Source organism: Glycine max, chromosome 2 (assembly GCF_000004515.6).
Source record: "Glycine max cultivar Williams 82 chromosome 2, Glycine_max_v4.0, whole genome shotgun sequence".
NCBI classification, from domain to species: domain Eukaryota; kingdom Viridiplantae; phylum Streptophyta; class Magnoliopsida; order Fabales; family Fabaceae; genus Glycine; species Glycine max.
The window spans coordinates 41,328,966-41,355,155 of record NC_016089.4 but is presented as its reverse complement, the minus strand read 5'-3'; the positions used below and the strand labels follow the sequence as shown (position 1 = coordinate 41,355,155).

The window sequence follows — 26,190 nt, the reverse complement described above, 5'->3', positions numbered from 1 at the left end:
AACTCGTGATGGTATTTGGCAGTAGAATACCATAGTTAATTGTACCTCTTATATACCTTAGAATTCTCTTTGCGGCCATCATGTGAGGAGTTTTTGGAGCTTGCATAAACCTACTGATTAGTCCAACACTGAATGCCAAATCAGGTCTTGTATTGCACAAGTACCTTAATGAACCCACAATCTGTCTGTACTGAGTTTCATCAACAGGTTCTCCTTTATCTCTCAAACTCAATGTCAATCCTGTTTCAGCTGGGGTGGCTGCTGCATTATAGTTAGTCATTCGAAACTTCTTCAACAGGTCTGTAGCATATTTGCTTTGATGCATTACAATTCCAGCTTCAGTTTCCTTGAACTCAATTCCAAGGAAGTATGAGAGAGATCCTAAGTCAGTTATTTCAAACTGATTCTTCAGCAGTTGCTTAATCTTGTCAATCTTTATCTTGTTGTTTCCTGTGATGAGTAAATCATCAATATAGAGGCACAATATTTCTAAGTCTGACTCATATTCTTCTTTTACATATACTCCATGTTCAGATATGCACTTGCTAAAGCCAATCTGAATTAGGACACTGTCAATCTTCTTGTTCCAAGCTCTTGGAGCTTGCTTTTGGTCATATAATGCTTTCTTCAGTTTGTATACCTTTCCTTCATGTCCAACAACTTCAAATCCAGGTGGTTGCTTGACAAACACTTCTTCTTCAAGGGGACCATTCAGAAATGCAGATTTCACATCAAGCTAATACATTGACCAGCCTTTCATGCTTGCTATTGCAACTACAAGTCTCACTATTTCAATCCTTGCCACAGGGGCAAAGATCTCACCATAGTCTACACCTTCTTTTTGTAGGAATCCTTTTGCCACCAATCTGGCTTTGTGTTTAACTACTTCACCAGCAGGATTTCTCTTAACTTTAAAAACCCATTTTACAGCAATAGGTCTTTTAAGTTTAGGTAACTCCATTAGCTGCTAGGTATGATTCATCTCAATTGATTTCAGCTCCTCTTTCATAGAATTGACCCACTTGTCATTCTTCAAGGCTTCTTTGAAACTCACAGGTTCAGCATCTGCATATAGGGCAAAGTGTACAATATCACCTTCATCTGTGATTTGGCTGTCTTTCATGACTTCATAATCTTTCAACATTTGTGAAGGTTGCAAAACCCTTTGAGACCTCCTAGTTCCTCCTTCAGTGTTCCTTGTAGGAAGTTCATCAGTTGTGTCACTCAATTCTTCTGGAATGATTGAATCTACCAGAACCTTGGTTGTATTGTTTATAGGGTCCTCCTTCCACTCATATTCCTTTAGTTCATCAAATATCACATCTCTGCTCATAGAAACCTACTTTGACCTTGGATCAAGTAGCTCGTAACCTCTAGTTGCATGATAGCCAGTCCAGGCTTCTTTAGGTGTCACTCCTTTCAGTCTCTTGGTAAGGCATTTGTTGAGTATATAGACTGTTGTTGCAGCTGCTTCACTCCATAGGAAATAAGGTAGCTTTTTAGTCTTCTACATGCTTCTCACCATATTCAGGATAATCCTGTTTCTTTTTTCAGCAGCACCATTGTGTTGTGGTGTATAAGGTGGAGTGAACTCATGAGTGATACCTGCCTCATCACAAAACTCAGCAAATTCCTTGAAGGTGTATTCACCACCTCCGTCAGTTCTTAATGTTTTTATACAGTGGCCACTACATTTTTCTACTGAGGCTTTATATTTTTTGAAAATTCTAAGCACCTCATTTTTCTTCTTGATTATATAAATCCAAGTCATTCTAGTCAAGTCATCTATGAATGTTACAAAGTACCTGTTTCCACCTAGGGATTCAACCTGAAAAGGACCACAGACATCTGAATGGATCACCTCCAATTTCTGTAATGACTTTACTGGTACAAATTTCTGAAATGCATTCCTTGGTTGCTTTTCAGCTGAGGTATTCCTTGAGCCATTCTGTGCAGTTGACTCAAATCCTTGAAATTCAAGTGTCCAGATCTGTAGTGCCACAACCATTCTTCTCTACATGTCTCAGCCTGCAAGCAATTGTGTTTCATGACTTGAATACCAACCTTAAAAGTTCTATTCCTGTTCAATGGAGCTTTGATGATCAACCTTCTGTCCTTGTCATAGATCTTCATTTCTTTGTCCTCCATCACCATTCTGTATTTCTTTTCAAGTAGTTGGCCAAGACTCAGAAGATTGCATCTCATGTTTGGAACATAGAGCACATCCTCAATGTATGACACTGTACCATCCCTTCTTTTAATCACAACTTTGCCATGACCTTCAACTCTTATAGTGTTGTCATCTGCAAATCTGACCTCGTGATTTACTGACTCATCAATGCTAACAAACCAGTCCTTGTGACCAGTCATATGTGTTGAACATCCTGTGTCCAAGTACCATTTATTTTCTGCATCAGCTCTAGTCTTTGTTGTGATCATCAACAGCACTGGTTCAGTGTCAGAAACAGCTCTTGTGGCTAATTGTGCTTCATCATCAGCATTTTTCTCCTTATACCAACATTCTTCTGCATAGTGACCTCTTTTTCCACAATTGAAGCATTCAACATTTCTTTTATCCCATTTCTTTTTGCCTCCTCTTCCACGAGTACCAAAACCACCACTTCTTTTACTGCAGCTATCTCCACTTCTTTGATCAGGTTGATGTTTACCTTTATCTTTGGAGTAACCTCCTCTACCTCTCATGTTCTGGAATCTCCCTCTTCCTTTCTTGCCTTTGTGATTATCAAAACCACCATTTCTTGACTGATGGTGTGCTTGCAGGGCTTGTTCTGTAGCCTTATCATTTGCTCTTTCTTGCAATATTTGTTCATGTGCCTCAAGTGATCCTTGTAATTCATCAACATATAATGATTCCAAGTCCTTTGATTCCTCAATTGCAACCACAATGTGATCGAATCTTGGATTCAAGGTCCTCAGAACTTTCTCAACTAACGTCAGATTAGTAATTGTATCACCACAACTAGTGATTGAATTTGCAAGAACCTGCAATCTTCCAAAGTAATCTCCAATAATGCTCTCAGTCTCTTCCATCTGCAGCAATTCAAATTGGCTTCGAAGAGTCTGAAGTCTCACCTTCTTGATCTTATCAACTCCTGCATAAGCCTTGTTCAGAATGTCCCATGCTTCCTTTGCGGATTTAGCATTTGCGGTTTTCTCAAAGTGAGAATCATCGACACATTGATGCAAGATCACCAAGGCTTTGGAGTCTTAATTTCTTCTTCAGATCCTTGAATTCAGTCTTCTATGAATCTGAGGCTTCTTCTTTTGGAATTTCTATTCCATTCTCAATCACATCGGTCAAATCTTGAAATCCAAGCAAGGCTTTCATTTGCACACTCCATCTGTTGAAGTTCTTGCCGGTTAGAATTGGAAGATTTGAGGGAAAAAGATCATTGGAAGCCATGATTGGAGAATTGGTCCCTTTTTCGAACCTAGCTATGAAATACCACTGTTAGAACTTATTGTGCTTGCTCACACACACAATCAAAGAGGTAACTTGAGGAAGGATAAAAGTGAGAGAAGTTTAGAGAAAAGCAAAACTAACTTTTGCATTTTGGTACCTCACTAACAACTTGATTACATCATTATTAACTAACCAACTAATTTCTTATATTAGAAAGACTTAACAAACAAAGTCAGAATTATTATCATTTCTAACAATCTTCACATGACATGACACTAATGATTTTATATATTCCTTACTGATTATTGTATAGTATAAAATTACATGTTTATACTTCGAACTAATCTTCAAGTGTCACGGAAATCAAAATTTCAATTTATGAAGGAATAAGTTAAGATTAGACAAGGGATCTTGCTAACCGTCAGTGCCCTAGTACGAAGAGACTGCACATATTATTGCTAATGGGATCACGGATCAACTTGCTCATTGGATATTTTTGCTTTGTTATATGGGACCAAGCCTTTTAAGATCCGTATTTATAGTAGCAGTGGTTATGTTTTATTATGCTTTTCTTTTTTGTATTTTGTTGTGCTGAGTTATTCTTGAAAAATTATCAGTTATGGGTTATCTTTCATTGTGAGAACCGGCAAGAACGTACACTTTTTGCTCATGTATTAAAAATCATATGAGAGAGCATTTTAAAATTATAAGAGAGCGTATATATATCTTAATTAGTGTCCTTAAAAAATTAGTTGGCATATGCCTAGACAAAATCATAAACACGTGCCCCACTCCCAGGAAAATAACTGATGAACAGTTTAAAAACGACAATCTTGCAGGAAAGCTTGGATGATTGGAACAGTAGTCGCTGCACTTCTTTCCTTCACGACGAACAAATGGGGACCTTTGCTACTATTGAAAGGTAATCAAATAATTAAAGAACATAGTTAATCAACCTTAAAAAGATTTACTTATGCGTTAATTATATTATCTCCTTAATTTTGTATAGAGAAAATTGAGACAACGATAGAGCAAGCAGAACGTGTGGCAGATATAGTAGAAGAAGTGGCCGAGAGGGTTGATAAAATTGCGGAAGGGGCTGCCAAGAATCTTCCCGAAGGAAAACTTCAGGATGTTGCTGAATTTGTTGAAAACGTAGCTGAAAATGTAGACAAGCTCGCCGAAGAAGCAGGGGATCTATTGGAAAAGGTTTTAACCTGTGTCCCAAAAATCACTCTAAACTTCCTCATTTTTATTTTTCAATCACAATTACACCTAATGCCTTGTTTTATATACTTTACTTAAAACCTATCAAGTCGTCATTCATTGACCATGTTGACAGAGATATGTTTCATAAAACTAACTTATAAAATTGTTAAAAACTTATAAATTAATTAAAAGTTTATAAGTTATAAGTTAAAATGACAAAAACTTATAAGTTACTTGAATATTTTTTTTTTTGGTGGATTAAAGCCAGCTGATTTAATAACCAGACAATTGAAACATATGAAGTAATCAACCCAGTTCTCTCTTTGTTTAATTTACACAAATCATATAAATATAATTAATGCCCCATGTTAGTAGCATTGATCATTCCCGACTCTTAATAAATAGATTTTCAGTATTTTGAGGGATCATATAAAATGTGTTATGGTTCAACCCTAAAATTTTACAACTATAAATATATATATATATATAAAATACTTTTACTGTTATTTTCTAATCAAAATTGAAGTTCTACTTAAAAAATCTATAAGAGACTCAAATTTTAATTATTGAGATAAAATTCTGATTTTAATTAAAAATAATACTAATGATAAGTTTAAAAGAATGAAAAAGGGTGTAAAAATGAATTGAAATTGGTGAAATATTTGAATGCCTTAAATATAATTTTAGTCCATCTTATCTTATTTGAGAAATTGTTTTTTTAGTCCTTCAAATATATAGCACTATTATTAATGCAATGAAATAGATGGACTAAAAGTAAGTTTTAAAAAATTTGAGAGACTAATAATTTTTTTAAGGATTAAAAAAATAATTATTCAAAGACTAAAAATATATTTAAATCTATTTGAATTAAATAGAGTATAAAAATGTGAAATATATACCAATTTTTAAACTTTTCATGTCAAATATATTTAAGTATAATTAAATCAAACACTACCAAAAGTATTTGTAAAGCTGAATGTAATTTTTTTCAAAAATATTACTATTTTTTTTACAAGCAAAATTTAATATTCGGAGCCATTGATTATCAGAGTACAAGGTGTACTCATGACAACCTATCATAGACAACTACAAGAATTATGTGGCTCACAAGTCTCAAAAAATTAATATTTCTCGATAAATGTCATAATGTGCCAAAAATAGGTGTATTAGACACTGAAAAAGAAAAGGAAAAAAAGCATCAGCTATATTTCTTCTCAGCCGGCGACTTTGAAAAACCAAATTATGGTAGGTTAGATAAACCTAATTAATCTTAGAGATTAGTGTATGTTTGATTGAGGAAATAAAATGAAATAAAAATAAATTAAGATAAAAGTTTTAAAATAAAATTAAATATAAAAATATGAATTTCACTTTATTTTACTATTTATTTTACTTTTTATAGTTCTCTTTTACATGTTTCAAATGGAGGGTTAGTCACAAATATTAAAACTTTCCTATATGTTAATATTGCAGAATATTCTTTATCAAAAGACAACTTTACACGTTAATTAATATTAATTTGCTAGAATTAGAAACCACTTGTTTATATGTTCAAGTTTAACACGCTAAATGTTGCAAACTCATTTTTCAGTCAAGATACCTTGTTCAGGTTTCCTTCTTCAAACCAACTTCCTATAATTTACTCTTGTTTATCCCAACAGCTGACATTATATTTTATGGTGGTATTTGAAAAAGAAAATTATAAATATATACTCTCTCTCTCTCTCATTTGTATCTCAACTTCTTATTTTTCTCTTTCATTTGTATCTCAACATCTTATTTTTCTCTTTCTTTTCTATATATAACATCACTTATCACATTTATCAAATTTTTAACTTTCCCCCATTTCTCTCCTTTTTTTCTTATTAAAATTGGGTGAACATTTATCATCGCATACTCTTTGGTAAAAAAATGTATGATTTAATTATTAAATATTGGGATTTTTTACTCCTCCAAAGTGAGGGGTTCATTTTAGAATATAAAGTACATTCACAAAATCCAATAGCTAGGGATCCTATTACTTGCATGTTGCTAAAATGAAATAATGTTTTGAAGGCTAGTGGAGAAATATCAGACCATAAATGTGAAATTTTTACTCTATGCTCATTGCAGGTAGAAGACAAGCAAGAGGAAGTGGTTTCATTCTTTGAATCAACCGTTCGTCAACAAAAAAGTAATGACGGGACTACGGCTACAGATTCAAAAGATAAAAAATAGAGGAAATCACGGTTTCAAATCCATGTAACATTTTAGCACATTACTCTTATAATGAGATAATCCCTTTGTATATTATCTTTCTCTTATAATTGGGTTTTATTTTATGTCACGTGTTTTATTTTAATCTTCTTTTTATCCTCACCAATTCACCTTCTACATAGAGATAAAATTCTTCTCCTCAAAAGATTCTCACAATGCAAAATATTTATATTGATTGGTTATCATAACAAATAATAACGAACCATTTTCTCAAATTTTATTACATTATTCAATTATAAAATCATATTTAAGTGTCACTATTTTCAAAGATATGATGTCATTCCTAATTTAATGGGCATGAGATTAGGAATATTCTTTAATTGTATTCTTGATCACTTCAACACAAATTTCATAGTATTCTTTTAAAAGGAATTGAAATTAATTAGAAAAATGAAAATTAAATATTTGACTTAAATTATCGATTTCCTACAAATCAATCATCTTGTTGACAACGTTTATAAGATATTATAAAAGTCAATAAACTTAAACTTATTAAACATGACAATTAGTGTTTTAGTCTTTGTAATATACATGATAATTATTTATTTTATATAACTAAAAATTATAATAAATAAATAATTTTGAATATATAAATTATATTGTAGCTAAAATTAGTAATAAATAGATACTTTTAAACATATGATAAATAATTTATATTATGATGCAAATTTATTTTTAATTAAATTTTCAAAAAAATTCAAATTTAATTTAAAAATGATGATGAAAGTAATAAATTAAAAAATGAAGAGGCAGAAAATGCAACAACCCAATTTATGGGCCTATGTGTTTCTGTTGTATTTTTTTTATTTTTTTATTTGGATGAGGGAATGTTTCTGTTGTATGAGTGTATATTAATATATTGTTTGTTAATAAGAAAAAATGACTTATATAGTACAAGATAATAATAGTTGCAATTAATGATTCTTGGTTAATGAAATAAAAATTGTTTTGGAATTTGGTTAATTTTAAGAAGTGTATTTTAAAATGAAAGTGATTTTACAATCATTAATTAATATGCCTATGAGAAGGGCTAAACATTTTAGAGCTTGCTCATAACAAAAGTAGTTACTTACAAAAAAAAAAAAAAAGTTGTGTTCCCAAAGCTCTCTAAAATTTGTCAAATACCCGTCATGATATTATTTTAATTTGTTCAATCTCATTAATCCTTTAAAATTATTTATATTTTTAAATCTTAATATTTGAAATTCCAAATTATTAACATTGTTGCTATAAATTAATCCTTGATACTTTGATTGCGTAAATTCTTACTCATGCAATTAATTTATGTGACACATATACCCATTTAAGTTTCATTGTTGCTCTCTAATGTCTCACCAAACTTCATGTCACCCTTAAGTCACTACTAGGAAATAAGGTTTTTACATTGGTTATTTAAGACTTTTAACATCGATTATTAATCGATGTTGAAAGTTCCGATATTGAAAGTAATATCGTTAATATTGATTTTTCAAAACCGATGTTAACTAATAAATACAACATTGATTATTTAAATAGCCGATGTTATATGATAAGAATTTTGAAAAAAGAAAGTTATAAATTTACATATCAACATCGGTTATTTAAAAAACCGATGTTGTTAGTGCCAGTTAACATAAATTTTTTAAATAAATGATGTTGATATGTAAATTTATAATGAGCATCTTCAGCTGCATTATATGTTTGTTTGTTACAATATAATGCATTCAATTTAAAGAGTCATCAGACTTGTAGCTAAGCATTAACATTTAAAACTAAAGCATAAAAGAATATAAACTTGAAGGGCAATCAAAGATCTCATTATTCAAATCACTAGGGTCGACCAAACAGTGGAAGTTATAGTAGTTTGCATGGAATCTTAAGTGCAAGCCCCATTACCACCATTATACACCCAAAAAAAAATCTCATATGCATGCAGATAGTCAAATAAACTAGCATTCTATCCAACATGACACTGAGCTTACAAACACATTCATAACAAAATTTTAGTGAACTTACAGTCTCTCTTTCACTTGTTCATCCTGGTGGCTAAATATCTTGTATCCATTCAACCTCTGCAACACGATACCTGCATAAAACATTTAAAGAATAAAATCATATTTCCATGAAAGAAAAATAGTCAGATCAACAGCTAGAGAATTCATGAAACACCCAGAGACAACTCACCCATCTTGATCCCAGGAACGGATGATACGAAATCTCCTACGACTTTCAACCTGCATGTAGCAACACTTTCTTAAACATTGAAAAAATTTAAAATAAAATTAAAGAAAAACCAAGTCTATTTTAATAGAATCTAGGTTAAAATAGAAAATTCGTAGGAGCCTCCAAAGTATCCTAGGACCACTAACACTAGCCCAACAGTGACAAAATAAAATGAGAAACAAACACCATTACAACTAACTCTTAGAGTAGACTTGTACAAGTTGTCAATTGTCCACAATATTCTCAAGTCCTTCTGGCAAGCATGAGACATTGTCTCTATCATGTAAATTAAATGATAAATGTAGGAATAGATTTAACAAATGATATGATAAAAATGGAAAAAAAAAAGATGAAAAAAAAAAAGATAAGATAAAAGTGAAATGAAAGAGAAAGATAAAATGAGTATAAGTTATTTTGGGTGAAAAAATCTGTGTGCCTTGAGTAAAGAAACCCTGACCTTTTGTAGCAAGGTTGACTTTTTATGCAAAATCATCATAGTCACCCACGGAATGCTCCCAGATAATATTCTCATCACTATAACAACCCACGATTGCACAAGCCCTGCACGTTATAGTCACATCCCTCACATTAATTGTCAACATAAACTGCATCCACACATGCTCATCAATGAATGGATTTAATCATTTTCATTATTTGTAATACTTTTTTTTTTATAAAATTAAGAGTTTAGTTTACAAAATTAATTGCAATCAGGTGGCTGATGCACTTGTTAAATTTGGCCTCACTATGGAAAGGGAGGGCAGGATTTTTAGTTTTATGCCGAATTTTAATTTTTTAATTGTCTTACCTGGTGTAGCTTCTATTTTATTCCTTCGTAGTTTTTAATATTATTATTTTTCTGGGACTACACGCTATCATGTGATCTTGCCAATGAAGTTAAACTCTGGTATACTAATTCTAAAACATTTCATAATACTACTTAATCCAAAGAAGATTTATTCAATATATAACCTATGAGATTGCAAATTGAAAAAAAAAAGTATTATTTAATCCAAAAATATATATTTTTCTTTTCAAATTAAACATTAATGCTAAGAGTAACTTGTATTTTATCTCATTGCATAGTCATATAAAATGTGATCATTAGTTAAGAACCAAAGACAATTCTCTCTATATATTTATATATACCTACTCCTGGGATGATGCATACAAGTCCAGTTAAATTAGTCCAATTGCACCTCTATTTTACAAGGAAAACTGTGAGCTTAATATGCTAAATAGGACTCAAATAGCTAATAATAAAAAATAAGGCTCCAATAAAAAAATAATATCCACCTAATAATTTCTATAAGAAACAAATAGAATAAGTAGTTACAATGAGTCTATATATGATGAATTTCTCAATTTCTCATAATAGGGAAAATGGAATTAGTCATATAGGTACTTCACCATTACAGAACAATTAAATTAAATATCAATTAAAGCAAAAAAGTTCAATCACAAATAAAACCTTTGCATAGCTGTCTTTAACCTTCCCCAATTTTGTTTGCTTCTACCTAAAAGAAAAAAAAAATAGAAAACAAGAGTAATCTTAAAGAGCAAATGAATGGCAAATTTGAACTCTACAATCGCATTAGAGATAAGGTATTAAAGCAGCTCAAAAGTGAGTTTACTTACATTGAGTACCGGATGACATCAATAGCAACGCTTGCAGGTAAAAAATCATTAACTGCTACCTCCTTGTGCTCATTCTTTTTGTCTTAGAATGAATTTTGTCAATTGGATCATTGTCTTCACACAGTGTGCGAGGGATAAAACCATAGTTATGTGGATAAACAACTGATGAATACAAAACCCGATCAACCTGTGAATTATTCGAAAATCGTAAGCATAAAGATAGATGGGTATGAGGAAAAAAATCATCTGGGAAATCTATTTCAAGCTACAATAGTAAGGGCTTCCATTCCAGTAACCAAGCAATTGGTTTGTACCTTAATCAATCCAGTCTTTTTGTCAAGTTCATACTTAACCTTGCTTCCTTTAGTGATCTCCACAACCTGCAACCATTGAACAAGCAGAAACACCCCTTTAGCATAAAACTAATTGCAAATCAAGAATGGAATTATACAGGTGTGGTGTCATCATGCAATTGATGTATGACGATTGAGAAGTTAAGTTATTGGAGACTGAAGTTACAAAAAGATTCAATAGCACCTAGTACAATATTGCACTAGTGGAATGACTGCTTGCAGAACAGATACTCTGTAAAATAAATGTTGAAAATAATATATAGCTTCATCTTTAACGTATAAATAGTAATAGATGGCACAATGAGGCAACAAGTATTCTTCCAAAGCATAAGATGAGAACTTACACAATTGAAAATCTGAGGAGCCTCAGGTCCTGCATATGAAAATTATGTAGTTTTGAAATATGATTTAAATCTTAACTATACTATATGAACAAGCAATAATATCAGCAAAGTTACCAATTTCTAGATCATGCCAAGGATGGGCAGCTACTGATCTCCTTGACAATGATGAAAGAATCCTTTCATTCAAACGGGGAACTAGACGATTTTCTCCAGCTTCTTCACCATTGTCACTCATCTTTAAAAATATGGCATAGAAATAGAAAAAAGCAAATATGGGATGAAAAAATGATGCCAAACTTGATGCATGAAAAAGCATGAAATATGCTACGAAGTAAAGAAGTGGCTAATCACATTAGAGATAAGGTATTAAAGCACAATTTCATCACAAATAATCCAAAACTCTTCATGAAATAAAAAAATACAACTAAAAATAAACTATTGAAATTGCTTTGCACCTAAGCATACCACCAAGTAAAGAAGCATATACTCGAATATATAGATTAATATAATATTTAACTAGTCTTATTTAAGATTTTATGGTACTAAATATTTATAAACAATAGTACAAAAAACAAAGCAATTATCTTTCATCTTACAATTATTTCTAGAGACCACTGCTTGCCTCTCCACAAAAGAGCCTCTTGAATCAAGAACATAACTCTCACACTGAGGACCACCCAAACCAGAAGGCTCTTCTCTATTGAGTTCCTACAATCAGAAAGCAATTTCTTAACAAAAAGCTATATTAATGCTCAAGGTTAATCCAAAGGTTGCATATACACATAACAAATTAAATTTTAAATATTCTTGACAAGATTAAGAAAATGAACAACCATAGATTTCAATGGAGTGATAACTTGGAAATGCCATGCTTTTAAGATCATATAGTTTATCCATCCTATTTCTTGAGACATAGATATACAAGTTATTCACATAATATATCAGGGCATAGTAACCACCAATATTGTGCCTGGCATATAATTGTGCATCAGACAATGTCAAAAATTACAAAATATGAACTCACATATGATACAAGAAGGACCATTGGGAACTTAATTAGTTGCAATCATATAAATATTAATTATTAAGATTTAAGACCAATCGTTTTAATTTTTAAACAACTTAATCATTGTAAGCCATGAAACAGGGCACATCATGTCACAACCACAATATGAAGGAACATCTAGTAAACTATTTGATAATAACTTGCCTCTCCTTATGCTTTCAGAATTAGGCCTCTCAACAAAACACTAAACAATTACATTGGAAAATGTCAAAAGAACTTAATAAAGAGAGTAAAGAAAGCAAAAAATGTACCCGTGAACATATCATTGATGATACTTGAATGATAGGAACCAGAAAAAAGCATTCACAACTGAAAAAGCTACAGTTCCTAAGTAACTGCACAAAATGAAGAAAGTAGATGAAGCAGAAGCATCAGTTTTTGATATGTGGTGGTGGCCTAAACTAAAGTCGGAAAGAAAGCATATTTGCATGGACAAGTGAAGCAGGAAAGTGAAGAATGATTTACTAGTCAATAAATGTAGAAACAGATGCTATGAAGGATATAATAATTTATTGAAAAATTGGCTTCTTATAGATCCACCACGGCGTGGGAGAAGATGAAGGCGAGGTAATTGTTGAAGTCAGGGAGATGCGAGTAGCGCTGAAGGTGCTGCCAAATCTGAGCCTTATCGACGGAAGAAGAATGCGAAATCTGCTGCTCAAGTAGGCCGCAGATCTCCTCGAACCCTTGCTCCTGAGGCTGCCACAATGGAGTCGCCACCGCTGCCGCCACCATCGTCACCGGATTCTGTCCACGCGAACTGGGTTTCTGTGGTGCTTGTGAGATGGAGGGGGTTTTGGAATATTTGTGGGCGCAACACATAAGAGAAGAGAAGAGAGAGAGAGAGAGAGAAACGACACCGCTTTTAAATGAAATGCAACAGGTTCAATCAAGGTTCCGCTCTTGAACACATTCGCAAGCAAAACAATAAAAATAAGGAAACAACCCTCGCCTCACTCACTCACTCTTCACAAACATCAATTATCTATCAAAACATTGTTCGCCGCTTGCATTGCATTTATTAATTTAAGTATATAATAATTTATAGAGCCAACAATTTAGGGTTTTGATATTATTAATTTTTTAATCAATTGAATTAAATGTTTTTTTTATATTTTTTAAACGAAATTATGTTTCAGTTAAAAACGTACAAGTATACATAAATTAATAAACATTAATATATTTCTATATTATAATTAAAATATTATAATACTCGTTGATTTTCATATCAATAAAAAAATATAATCATAATATAAAAGGATGATAAAGTTTTCAAATTATTTATTTTCTCAATTAAACATTTTTAGTATTTTTCTGATCTTTTCTCTATATATACATTTCATACATTATATCTATAAATAACAAAAATCTTTCTCTCACTCATCTAAAATGGTGTTTATTTTATTATTTTTATTTGTATGTTTTATCTCTTGAATCATTTATTCCTTTTTTTTATATTTAAATTGAATTTTAATTTTTTTTATAAGTTATCAATAAATAAAAATTTATGTTATAATTTTAATTGTTAACCTTCTTTTATTTATATATATAAGTGAGCGATGCAAAGGGAAAGCATCACTTAGAAAAGTATAGTTTATTTTTGTCCTATTTATTTATTTTTCATAAGTTACGGTAGCAAGAATAGATTAATAAGAAAGTACTGATCCCTAGTCCAAATTTAATTAAGACTAATTATAGTCACACTAGCTTAATTTTTCAGGCACTCTACAAATTGTTATATTTAAATAAAATTATAAAGTATTTTTTATTTTTCATTTTATGTAATGTATTGAGATTTATAAATTAAAAGGAATAAATAATTAAATTTAATTTAAAATGTTTGAAAGAAAATTAAATTCATATATTAATTCCAAAGTCGAGAACGCAGAAAAACCAAAGAAACTAAAAGTATTGAAAACTATGACCTTTTTAAGAAGAAAATAACTATTTTTTTTTTATTTTTATAATAATTAAATAAAATATATCAATAATAAAATTTAATTTTTTTACGATATAATTTTTTTTACCAACATTCTATAAAAATCCTATAAAAGTTAAACTCTATTATTAAAAATATTTTTTTTTTATTTTCAAATGAGCTAATATGCAATAATTTATATAAATGTGTGGTATATTTAAATGATAATCATTAAATAATAATATTAAAATAATAGAATTTATTTTAAAAATTTAATTTAATTTTTAAATGCTTACCTTTTGAATTTGTTATTTTTTATTAATTATTATATTTTTTAAAACTAAAATATAATTAATAACTCAATATTTGATTTTTAAAAAAATATATAAATAATTAAAGAAAAAGAGTTTATATTAATATTGGTTATTTGAAAACCGATGTCGTTAAGCACTTACAACATCGAGTTTCAAATAACCGATGTTAAAACTGAATTATTTTAACATCGATTTTCAAACCGATGTCCTTAAGCACTTACAAAATCAGTTTTCAAATAATCAATGTTTAAATTGCACTAAATTCAGTTTTAGCATCGGTTATTTGAAAATCGATATTGTAAGTACTTAACGATATCAATTTTCGAATAACCGATGTTAAAACTCATTTTTTTAGTAGTGCATACGCACGATTCCAAAAGCCCAACTTCTTCCTTCTTTTATGTGAAATCCTAATCTTTAGTAAGTTGTAAACTAAGTTCTATATAACTTTCCATTATAGTTATATACATATGTATTCATTTATATAAAGATACTTTCATATTGATTATTATATTTTAAACTTCATATTTATACTTCTATAAAGTATCTTCTTGTTTTCCTTCTAAAGTGAAGATCAACTACTCATTTTGATCCAAGTTTAGATAATCGTTGAAGGTGAGGAAAAAAAGGGGGTAAAGAAGAAAAAAAGAACATACTTATGCATTAGCTAGAAGGACAAAAATTAATCACTTAGGTAGTACTATGTGTATGATGAGTATTAGTCATGCATAAGGGAGCACTCTATGTGCACCAAAAAGCATTCAATATGCATGAGGAACCACCTTAGGTTCATGATTAAAATTGGATCCAATATAAATGCATCTGCTTGTGATCCAGCATAAATGCATTTGTTTGTGAATTAATACATGCTTATGGCTATCTATACCTATATGTACTTTATTTGTGTTTATTTGAATGCTTATTCTCTCATGCATTTTCATACTTTACCACAAAGCTCACTCATCTTTCTTTGTTACTTTTTAATCTAATCTTGAGCAGCGAATGTACGGGAAACAAAGATTGTAGGAAGGCCTGACACATGGATGCTAGACACAACCACTAAGGGTTGTTTGTGGTTTTAGTTGTTGTGTTGTTTTCTGTATTTATTTGTTTGTGTTTATTATCAATAGCCAAGAGATAGATGATGAAGACCTAGTCCTTTAAACTTACCTTAAATATAATTTTGTCTATGGCTAATATACCAACACCTTCAACTTTTTATGTTTTGAATCTATTGCACTTATGAAAAGTACAATGTTATATATTTGTTTTTTTTTTTACCTTTTCTCCTTTTTATATACATCATAATTGTTATAAACTGTCAATTACTTGAGGACTATGTATATTGTAGATTTTTTTACACATTTATACTTTTTCATTTTTTTTATACACCAAAGTCTCTCTCACAATTATATACACAATTATCCTTCTTTATTGTAAATTCGAGAATGGGGAATCCGAATTCACACTTGTTCACTAATGCAAAAATGACATACAACGAAGATTGTAAAGCACATTCAAAGACGGTTTAAAATCGTCTTTGAAGCCAACAATATTTTCGATGACGGTTTCATAAAAAATTGTCTTAGAAAAGGATACTCTTCTAAGATGGTTCTTATCTAAGAACCGTCTTAAAATATATTTTTTAAAAAAAAGTTAAAATAATGAAAATATTATTATTAAAAAATTATATAGATATTATTTTTTATATTTTTTTAAACCAAAAAATGTCATATTTCATGTACAACAACGTAATATACAACTTTCTATAAAATAATGATGCAAACAGGGCAAGAACAAAAATGTCAGCAAACTTTACAAGAGCTATATACTACAAAGTATGGGATACTTACTCATGTTGACAATACTGTGTTGCATCAACGGCGGAGGCCAAAACATGTCTTTCTGTTGTTAAAGGTATCCTTTGGTAGACAATATCATATCCATCATCTTTGAGAGCACAATAAGTATCATGCCATTTTATTTAGAGAATTAAAGCCAAGTTTAAATTTGGCTGCCTTAAAGAATCTGTCTTCAAGCTACATGAGAAGCTTTTTTACTTACCTAAGCATCACCATAATTCAAAACCATAGATAATAACTGTCAGAAATTAATGCCAACCTAGTGTCCTAGTTAAGCACATAAATAAACCGTGTTGTAAACTATAGATAATTGATTAAATAAACCCAAGGATTTCTTTCACCAATACCAAGGTACAAGAGCAATCAGGACCTCAAACCATATAAGTGAAGATCATACTTAAAAATAGAAGCAAGTTAAGTTCAACAACATTTATGAATATAAACTTTTCTTTTCTAGATATACTTGGCCCAAAATGATTCACCAGCTAAAATCAATTTGGCTCAATAAATATGGGTGATAATCTGATAGCAATACAAAAAAACCATAGGCAAAAAAAGCAAGACCACAAAGGAAGAGTAAGGCCCCAGCTTACCTCAAAGATTTCCTATAATCGTTTCTGCTGAGCTGGCTATCAGGGAGGCAACTCCTTGATCTTGTCTGCCATTAGGAATATTTTCCCTCTTTCCATTAGGACCTTGTCACCACAGAATTCCAAATTCTATTATTACATTTTCATTATAAATATTCATCAATTGTAATAAGACAGGAGGAAAGAATACAATACTTTACCTTTATATTTCTCTCTTCTCGGGAGGTTTTGGACCTCAAAATCTAGTAGTGATTACTAGAGCCTAACATAATCCATGGACCTAATAAAGAGAAATTAATAAGACTTAAAAAACAAAGACTTCACACACTTATTAAACTTTTAACCTATGAATAATGTTGTAGAGTTCCGACCTTGCTCTCATCTAGTCAACAAAACTACAATGATTAGCAGTATTAGAATGGAGTGCAGCCCTTTCTGAATGAATGTACACAGCAAAACATATTAAAAAGTAGTATCTCTCCCGGTACTCCACAAAAAAAGATAGTGATGCCTCCTTTTTCATCTCATCAGGCTGTCAACAAAATGCTATTGTGATAGGTGGCAATTGCTTCACGCAGATTCTAAAATTCAAGCAAGATAGGGATTGAATGAGGCATGAATGGAGAAGATATGAAATTTCAAAACACAAGATACAAGGAAAAAATTCATAACATAGAAGAAGCAGTACAAACAATCAACTTAAAATTTATCTTTGAATAACACAATATTAGAATCATTAGAGAATAGAAATAGATATACCTGCATTGAAGCACATTTGTCAACGACTTTATCCACTTGTCTTTTCCCCTCAACACCACCCTGAAACATATCTGATAATTAGGACAACAAGAACATATTTTAATTTTACAAAAGAAATATTAAATTATAATTTTAAAGCCAATAGTCTTGGGGTGGTGCTTGTTTAGTTGTCAGGTTAGGCCCATTTCCATTAATTATTATTGTTAAACTTGTCCTTCTCCTATAGTCTTACAACTTTTTTTTTTGCTGAATAGTTGCAGCTTCTTCTTTTACAAATCATCTTTAAAAAATTAAAAAAAAATCCCAATTTAATTGATGAAATGGAAAAGCACCATTTATCCCTTTTTTAATACAGTAAACACAAGTTGCTTTAGCCTTATTGGAGACCTAAATAACTTAGGCAAAATCACCAAATAGGGTCCCTTTTACAAATTTATTACCAGAATGGGTCTGTTTCATAATTATTTAGCAAGGGGGTCTCTTTTTTTATTACAAAGCGTTACTCCTGAAGGCGTTTCCCGCGAAACACTGACACGTGGCACTGCAAGATTGGAAGCACTGTGCACGAGGGCGCCTTGGTCCGCGCCTTGGGTCCTGGCGCCTTGGCTAGCGCCCCTGCTGCAGGCGCGACTGCTAGCGCAGGGCAGTCAGGCGCCTGCCCCCCACACCCTCCCCCCAGCCTCTTCTCAGACCCCCCCCAGCCTATTTAAGTATCATTTTTGTATTCTAATATGCACGTGATATAAAAATAGCAGACTAGCTAATTGGTTTTGTGTTATCTCATGTATTCCAAGTTTACTTGATGCTTTTGAAATAAATAGGTTTACGTTAAAACAAGATGTATTATGAGGCCAAAAAAATATCAATGAAGAAACTTACCTGATATGAAGAAGCAACTCATACTTTGAGTTGAACAGGAATACAGAAAAAGCTCTTTACAGTAAATTCTCAGCTTCAATCTTTTCCATCAAGTGACCTAATAAAATTTTGAAGCACAAAATAATAAATTAACCAAGTCTGTAGCAAGAGAGGAAGAGCACAATAACAACAGAAAAAGAAAACTTGATATAATGATATCTAAAGAAAAAAATATTGCATAGCCAGTAATTCGATCAATCCAAACCCATCCAAACCCTTATTTAATAAGGCATAATCATTAAAAACCAATCTACATAGTATAAACATAAGGTTTAGATTTTACTCCTTTTAATCACACAAAGACATTTTAATAAATTTTAAATATGAGTTATTTTTTATAATGAAAATAACCTTAAAAATATTTATTTAGCAGTTATTTATATATAATTGTTAAGAATTGATGTTCTTCTTATTTATGGATTGCAGATATGAAAATAAGGGATTAAAAGTCAAAAAGATGTAAAAAAATAACAAAAATATGAATAAAGGAAAATTTTGGCATCAACTGTCCGCTCAGCGAGGAAGGCCTAGCCCAAGGAAATTGGCTTCTTTGCTGTCCTTTTCTCAGTTGTCCCTGTGTTGTCCACTTAGTTTGTGATAATATTTAATTTTATTAATATTTAATTTTGTGATTCAATTTAAATCTGTGTGATTTTCAAGGGGCAGCACAGGGACAGCTGGGAAAGGGGCAGCAAAGAAGCCAGATCCTAGCCCAAGACGTGTTCAACGAAAATAGGCACCCGCGCTAAGTGAGCAGCGTAGGCTTAGCGCGAGTACGCAGGTCCAAGTCCACTCTAGCAACTATAAAAAGAGAGTCAAGAGAAAAGACACATCGAGTCTCATATCACTCTAATACACACCTAAAGTCTAAGAACTCTCCCTTAGGAAATTCTTTCTTCTCTTCCATTATTTTATATTCCACTTTTCCATCCTTTCTCCTCTATCAGTTCACTATACCCCCTTCAAGTGTAAGACCCCTTATGACTATGAGAGGCTAAACCTTTAGTTAGGGTCTGACAAGCCTAAGAAGTCAAAAGATGTATTGTATGTTTCATATCTATCAATGCAAACATGCATTTTCTTTCCTATTATACTTTCTCATTTTAATTTCATGTATCATTCATCCTTGTTTCATCTTTAAGGGTTAAGTACTCGACAGAGGATAATTCTTAATAGAAATACAAGAAAGGTCTTACACGCATTAGTTTTAGAGATTAGTCGCTCGACAAAGGGTAATTTCTAATAAAAATAAAAGGAAGAAGTATTTTAATAAAATCATTGCTAGACATAGAATGATTGCATTATGTCCATGCATCAAAGCAAACATCTAGAATTAGAACTTCATGCATTTTATCTATTGAGTCTTTGCAAAGACATTTGGGAGATAGATAGGTTTGTCATTGTTAGACATCAGGGGCAAGTATTCTAATAGATGTGTATAGGAAAAATTCACCTAATTGATAAGAAAAATCTAAAATAATACATCTTATGCAAATAAGGCAAGCTAGGTCCTAACATTCACATCTCATTGAATATCCTATTATTTCCTTTGTCTTCTATTAATAGCTATTATTTTATATCTTGTTCTTTTAAACTCATCTTTTATACCTTATCTCATCTTCTATGTTTATAAATTAAAAATTATCCAACACAAGTACAAAACAAAATTCCTGTGGAAATCAACACTCGGACTTCCGAGTCTTTACTACTTGGACATTTTGGTACACTTGCCAAATGGTCAACAAGTTTTTGGCATCATTGTCGAGGATTTTGTTCTTTGTACTTGGTTGCCATACATTTTCAATTTGTAAAAATTAATTCTTTTATTCTTTACTTTTTTATTCCATAATTTTAATTCTATTCATTATTTTTCTTCTATAATTTGCACGGTAGTGCTTGCTTTTGTGTATGTGAGGTAGAACTACAACTGAAGATTTAGCTCTACTAAATCTGAAAGTTGAAGTCACTTGCAGAAGGAATAATGCTATAAGAAGAAGAAGAGAACAAGAAATACAAGGAAGCAGTCAACTCTCACCTCCACCCTCTCCACAGAGCTACTATCAAATGGTAGAGGAGCATGCACGACGAGTGAAACTAGAGGACTTCTCTAGAACAACTACCCCATAATTCTTCACTAGTATTGCAAGGCCGGAGATTCAAGCATCCAACATAACCTATCCTCACTCTCTCATACAACGGATACAAGAAAACCTCTTCCACGGTCTACCAAATGAGGATCCTTACGCTCATCTTGCCACCTACATAGAAATTTGTAACACGGTAAAGATAGCTAGTGTTCTCGAGAATGCCATACACCTTAATCTTTTCTCTTTTTCTTTGGCAAGGGAAGAAAAAAGGTGGCTACACTCCTTTAAAGGCAATAACTTATGGACCTAGGAAGAAGTTGTAGAAAAAATCTTAAAGAAATACTTTCCAGAGTCAAAGACTACCGAGGGGAAGGTGGAAATATCCACATTCCATCAATTTCTTGATGAATCACTCAGCGAGACGCTAGACCATTTTCACGGACTACTTAGAAAGATGCCTACACATGGGTACAACGAGCCAGTGCAATTAAACATCTTCATAAATGGCATGCGACCACAGTCAGAGCAACTCCTTGACGCATTCGCAGGGGAAAAATCAAGATGAAGACACCAGCGGAGGTAATGGAGCTGATAGAGAACATGGCGGCCAGTGATCACGCCATCCTTCATGATCAAGCATACACACCAACAAAATGGCTGAAAGACCCACTAGCAACTTTGGAGCCAACACAGAGAAGAACCCGAAGGAGGAATGTAAGGCAGTGTTGACTAGAAGCCAGAGGAGAGCGCAAGAAGAAGAGAAAGCTGAAAGAGACTAGTCTAAGGAAGAAAAGGCGGACAAAAAGGGGAGAAAGATGAAGAAGAGAAGAAGGAAGAAGAAAAAGAAGGTCTTAACCTCTAAGACCAAAAGTCAGCTAGCCCAAGAGGCTAGGAAAGAAGAGCCACTAGCCCCTCTAAAGGAGCCTTCATATCCTTTAATGCCATCAAAGAAGAATAAGGAGTGCTACTTCAAGCGTTTCTTAGAGATATTCAAGGAGCTGGAGATAACCATGCCATTTGGGGAAGCCTTGCAGCAAATTTCGCTCTACACCAAATTCATGAAAGACATCCTCACTAAGAAGGAGAAGTACATTGGCAACGAAAGCATTATGGTGGGAGGAAACTACAATGCAATGATACAGAGGAAATTTCCCGACAAAATCAAAGACCCTGGGAGCGTGACAATCCATTGCACCATAGGGAATGAGTCAATAAAGAAGGCTTTCATTGTCTTAGGGGCAAACATCAACTGGATGCCCTTGTCAATGTGTAGAAGAATTGGAAATCTAAAGACAGACCCTACCAAGATGATGCTCTAGCTTGCAAACTGATCAATCACAAGATCGTACGGGGTAATGGAAGATGTCTTGGTCAAAGTCCACCACTTTACTTTCCCGGTGAATTTTGTCATCATGGACATAGAATACGATGCGAAGATTCCTCTTATCCTAGGTAGACCCTTCATGATGACTGCCAATTGCATGGTAGATATGAGAAATGGTAATCTAGAAATGAGCGTCGACGACCAAAAGGTAACCTTCAACCTTTTCGAAGCGATTAAATACCCAGGGGAAGATAGGATGTACTTCAAGGTGGAGGAGGTCGATAAAGAAGACATCGATGCTCTCTCAACCACACAAACTTTACTGGAGAAAGATTTTATCAATGTTGTGAATTGTCTAACCAGTGAAGAGGATAAGGATCTAAGGGCTTGCTTGGAAGACTTATATCATGAAGAAAACATTACTACATGAAGGACCAGTTTTGAAGAATTGAAAAGCAGGAATCCATCCGAGAAGACCAAGGTAGAGCTAAAAATCCTACCCAACCATCTGAAGTATGTGTTCTTAGAGGAGAACGAGACCAAACCTGTGATGATCAGCATTGAGCTAACAATAGAGAAAGAGAACAGGTTGGTAGAGGTCCTCAAGAGACATAGGGAAGCAATTGGGTGACATATACCAGATCTTGAAGGAATTAGTCCTGCCTACTGTATGCACAAGATAATGATGGAAGAAGACTATAGACCAGTCAGACAACCCTAGAGAAGGCTTAACCCCTCAATGAAGAAAGAGGTGAGGAAAAAGGTGCTCAAGCTTCTAGAGGTTGGGCTTATCTACCCCATTTTCGACAGTGCTTGGGTAAGCCCAGTCCAGGTGGTACCAAAGAAAGAAGGCATGACAGTCATTCGGAATGAAAAGAATGACCAAATCCCAACAAAGACTGTCACTGGCTGGAGAATGTCCATTGATTACCGTAAACTCAATGAAGCCACAAGGAAAAATCATATTCCTTTGCCTTTCATGGACCAGATGTTAGAGAGGCTTGCGGGACATGCTTATTACTACTTCTTAGATGGATACTTTAGGTAGAATCAGATTGCTATGGACCCCAAGGATCAAGAAAAGACGGTCTTCACATGCCCTTTTGGTGTCTTTGCCTATAGACGAATGTCATTTAGGTTATGTAATGCATCTGCCACATTTCAGAGGTGCATGTTGGCCATTTTTGCAAATATGGTGGAAAAAAATATCGAGGTATTCATGGATGACTTCTCAGTATTTGAGCCCTTTTTTGAATGTTTCTTGAAGAACTTGAAGATGGTGTTATAAAGATGCGTGGAAACAAACCTAGTTCTAAACTAGGCCCTCTTTTGATGTCTTGGGCCATAAAATTTCAGCCCGAGGGATTGAGGTAGACCGAGCCAAGATTGATGTCATTGAGAAGTTGTCACCACCATCAAATGTTAAAGGCATCAGGAGCTTTCTAGGACATACAGGGTTCTACAGGAGATTTTTCAAAGATTTCTCCAAAATCACAAGACCATTGAGCAATCTGCTGAACAAAGATGTTGTTTTTAAATTTGATTAAGAATGTTCAGCAACCTTCCAGACCCTAAAAGACAAGCTCATGACCACCCCGGTGATGATCGCACCTGATTGGAGTAAAGAGTTTAAATTAATGTGCGATGCCAGTGATTATTCAGTGGGCGCAGTCCTAGGACTGAGGCAAGACAAGAAATTTCATGCCATTTATTACGTTAGCAAAGTTCTTAATGAAGCACAAATGAATTATGCCACTACGGAAAAAGAGATGCTAGCCATTGTCTTTGCCTTAAAAAAATTCAGGCCATACTTGGTGGGGTCAAAGGTAGTGATTTTCACTTATCATGCTGCCATCAAGCACCTTCTCACCAAGCCAAATTCAAAACCAAGGCATCGGATCCTGCTCAGACAAGAGTTTGATATAGTTATCAAGGACAAGAAGGGATTTGAGAATGTGGTGGCTGACCAGCTCTCCCGGTTGAAGAATGCAGAAGTGACCAAAGAAGAACCGGAGGTAAGGTGAGAATTCCCAGATGAGTTCCTCTTATAAGCCACCACAAGACCTTCATTTGCTGATGTGGCCAACTACAAAGCCACAGGAATCATTCCTGAAGAACTTAACAGGAGTCAACGGAAGAAATTTGTACATGATGTCTGCTTCTATGTGTGGGATGATCCATATCTATTCAAGTTAGGAGCAGACAATTTGTTGAGGAGGTGTGTTACGATGGAGAAAGCACAGAGCATCCTTTGGCACTGTCATAGTTCACCATATGATGGTCACCACAACGGAGTAGGACAACAACAAAGGTGCTACAAGCAGGTTTCTTTTGGCCCTTAATCTTCAAAGACGTTCATGACTATGAGCGTCACTGTGAAAAATGCCAGAGAACATAGGGAATTTCTAGAAGGAACGAGATGCCTCTGCAAAACATAATTGAGGTAGAAATCTTTGATTGTTGAGGCATTGACTTTGTGGGACCTCTCCCATCTTCATACAAGAATATCTATATCCTGGTAATGGGGAACACACTTCTGCAATGCGCAACTAAAGAAGGTTCTGGAGCATTACAATGTCAGACATAAGGTGGCACACCTTATTTTCCTTAGACAAATGGCAAAGCAGAAGTTTCAAATAAAGAGCTAAAACGAATCCTTGAGAAAACTATCGCATAATCAAGAAAGGATTGGGCTTTAAAGCTAGATGATGCTCTCTGGGCTTACAGGACTGCATTCAAGACTCCTATAGGCCTGTAACCATTTCAGTTGGTCTATGGGAAAGCATGTCACCTACTGGTGAAGTTGGAGCATAAAGCCTACTAGGCCCTCAAACTGTTGAACTTTGATAAAGTTGCAGTTGGGGAGAAGAGGAAGTTACAATTGTTGGAGTTAGAAGAAATGAGGATAAACGCCTATGAATCATCCAAGATTTATAAGCATAAGATAAAGGCATATCATGACAAAAAGCTACAGAGACAGAACTTCCAACCAGGACAACAAGTCTTGCTCTTCAATTTAAGACTTAGACTATTCCCAGGAAAGCTGAAGTCAAAGTGGTCAGGATCGTTCGTGATCAAAGAAGTAAGACCCAATGGAGTTGTGGAATTGGTGAACCTTATGGCAGGCACATCGGAGAAAAGATTGATCGTCAACGGACAATGCTTAAAAATTTACAATAGAGGCCAGTTAGAAAGATTAACAAGTGTTGTCTACCTGAACGATCCATAAAATGAAGTACAATGTCTAGCTATAGACAATAAATTAAGCGCTTACTGGGAGGTAACCCAACATTTTTATTGTAAAAATAAAAAAGTTGTATACATTGATTTTAGGGGTGCAATAAGCAAAAAGGATGTTGGGCTCGCAATGTTATCGCGCTAAGCGCCCAGCTGGCGACACACACGCTAAGCAAGACATCCTTGCTAAGCGCACAAATAATTCAAATTCTAGAGGGAATACCAAGGGACATCGCCCTTGGTGCGCTTAGGGAGCACTACTCGTTGAATCGCCAGCCACCATCCACCTCATCCCTGATAGACTCACATATGCAGATGCTCTAGTCCATCCACCAGGGCCACCAGACCCACCACTGATGACCCTAGAGGCCTTCATCCAGCAGATTGTTTGGCCAAGAGTCTAGATTTCTACTAATGGGGGGTGAGCCCTCTAAGGTCAGAGATACCACTAAAGGCAGAGCTGGGGATGACATCATTGTAGATCTAGCAGCTGATTGGGACCCATGGCGAGACTTAGATTGAAGAAAGCAAGATTTTTTTTTTCTTTTCTCTCAAATAATTGCATGATATTTATGAAGTCACTATTGGTAAGGCTTTTTCTGAAGGACTCAAACACTTGAAATGTTGCATACCAATTTTGTGAAAATGCTGGTTCTATGAAGGTAGGTGTTAGTTCAAGTAATGGAGTA

At 33.4% G+C, this 26,190-nt stretch overlaps 3 protein-coding genes and 1 long non-coding RNA gene across 4 annotated transcripts in view; 2 read left to right on the top strand and 2 right to left on the bottom strand.

Annotated features, from left to right (window-relative positions):
• Positions 1-6,917, top strand: part of LOC100802184 (uncharacterized) — a 9,011-nt gene extending 2,094 nt beyond the window's left edge. Inside the window, exons 3-5 of the mRNA XM_003519134.5 lie at positions 4,264-4,346; positions 4,434-4,633; positions 6,746-6,917. Of these exons, the coding sequence (XP_003519182.2) occupies positions 4,264-4,346; positions 4,434-4,633; positions 6,746-6,850 (388 nt within the window). The 3' untranslated portion in view covers positions 6,851-6,917. The remainder of the gene's footprint in view (positions 1-4,263; positions 4,347-4,433; positions 4,634-6,745) is intronic.
• Positions 6,918-8,558: 1,641 nt separating this feature from the next.
• On the bottom strand, positions 8,559-10,608 carry LOC106796436 (uncharacterized). The gene is made up of 4 exons (XR_001385428.2): positions 10,563-10,608; positions 9,549-9,652; positions 9,053-9,102; positions 8,559-8,954 (listed from the first exon to the last, which is right to left on the bottom strand). It is a non-coding gene; the product is annotated as an uncharacterized lncRNA (long non-coding RNA).
• A 117-nt stretch (positions 10,609-10,725) lies between these two features.
• Positions 10,726-17,232, bottom strand: LOC106794139 (soluble inorganic pyrophosphatase 1). Its single transcript, XM_014772504.3, is given in 8 exon segments — positions 10,726-10,814; positions 10,817-10,916; positions 11,044-11,109; positions 11,427-11,455; positions 11,541-11,661; positions 12,023-12,134; positions 16,578-16,646; positions 17,180-17,232. Coding segments are annotated over 6 exon segments (465 nt in total). The 5' UTR covers positions 12,083-12,134; positions 16,578-16,646; positions 17,180-17,232.
• A 7,931-nt stretch (positions 17,233-25,163) lies between these two features.
• LOC121174292 (uncharacterized) lies at positions 25,164-25,493 on the top strand. Its single transcript, XM_041013276.1, has one exon. It carries the CDS (start codon positions 25,164-25,166, stop codon positions 25,491-25,493), a length of 330 nt encoding a protein of 109 aa, XP_040869210.1.
• The last annotated feature ends 697 nt before the right edge of the window (positions 25,494-26,190 follow it).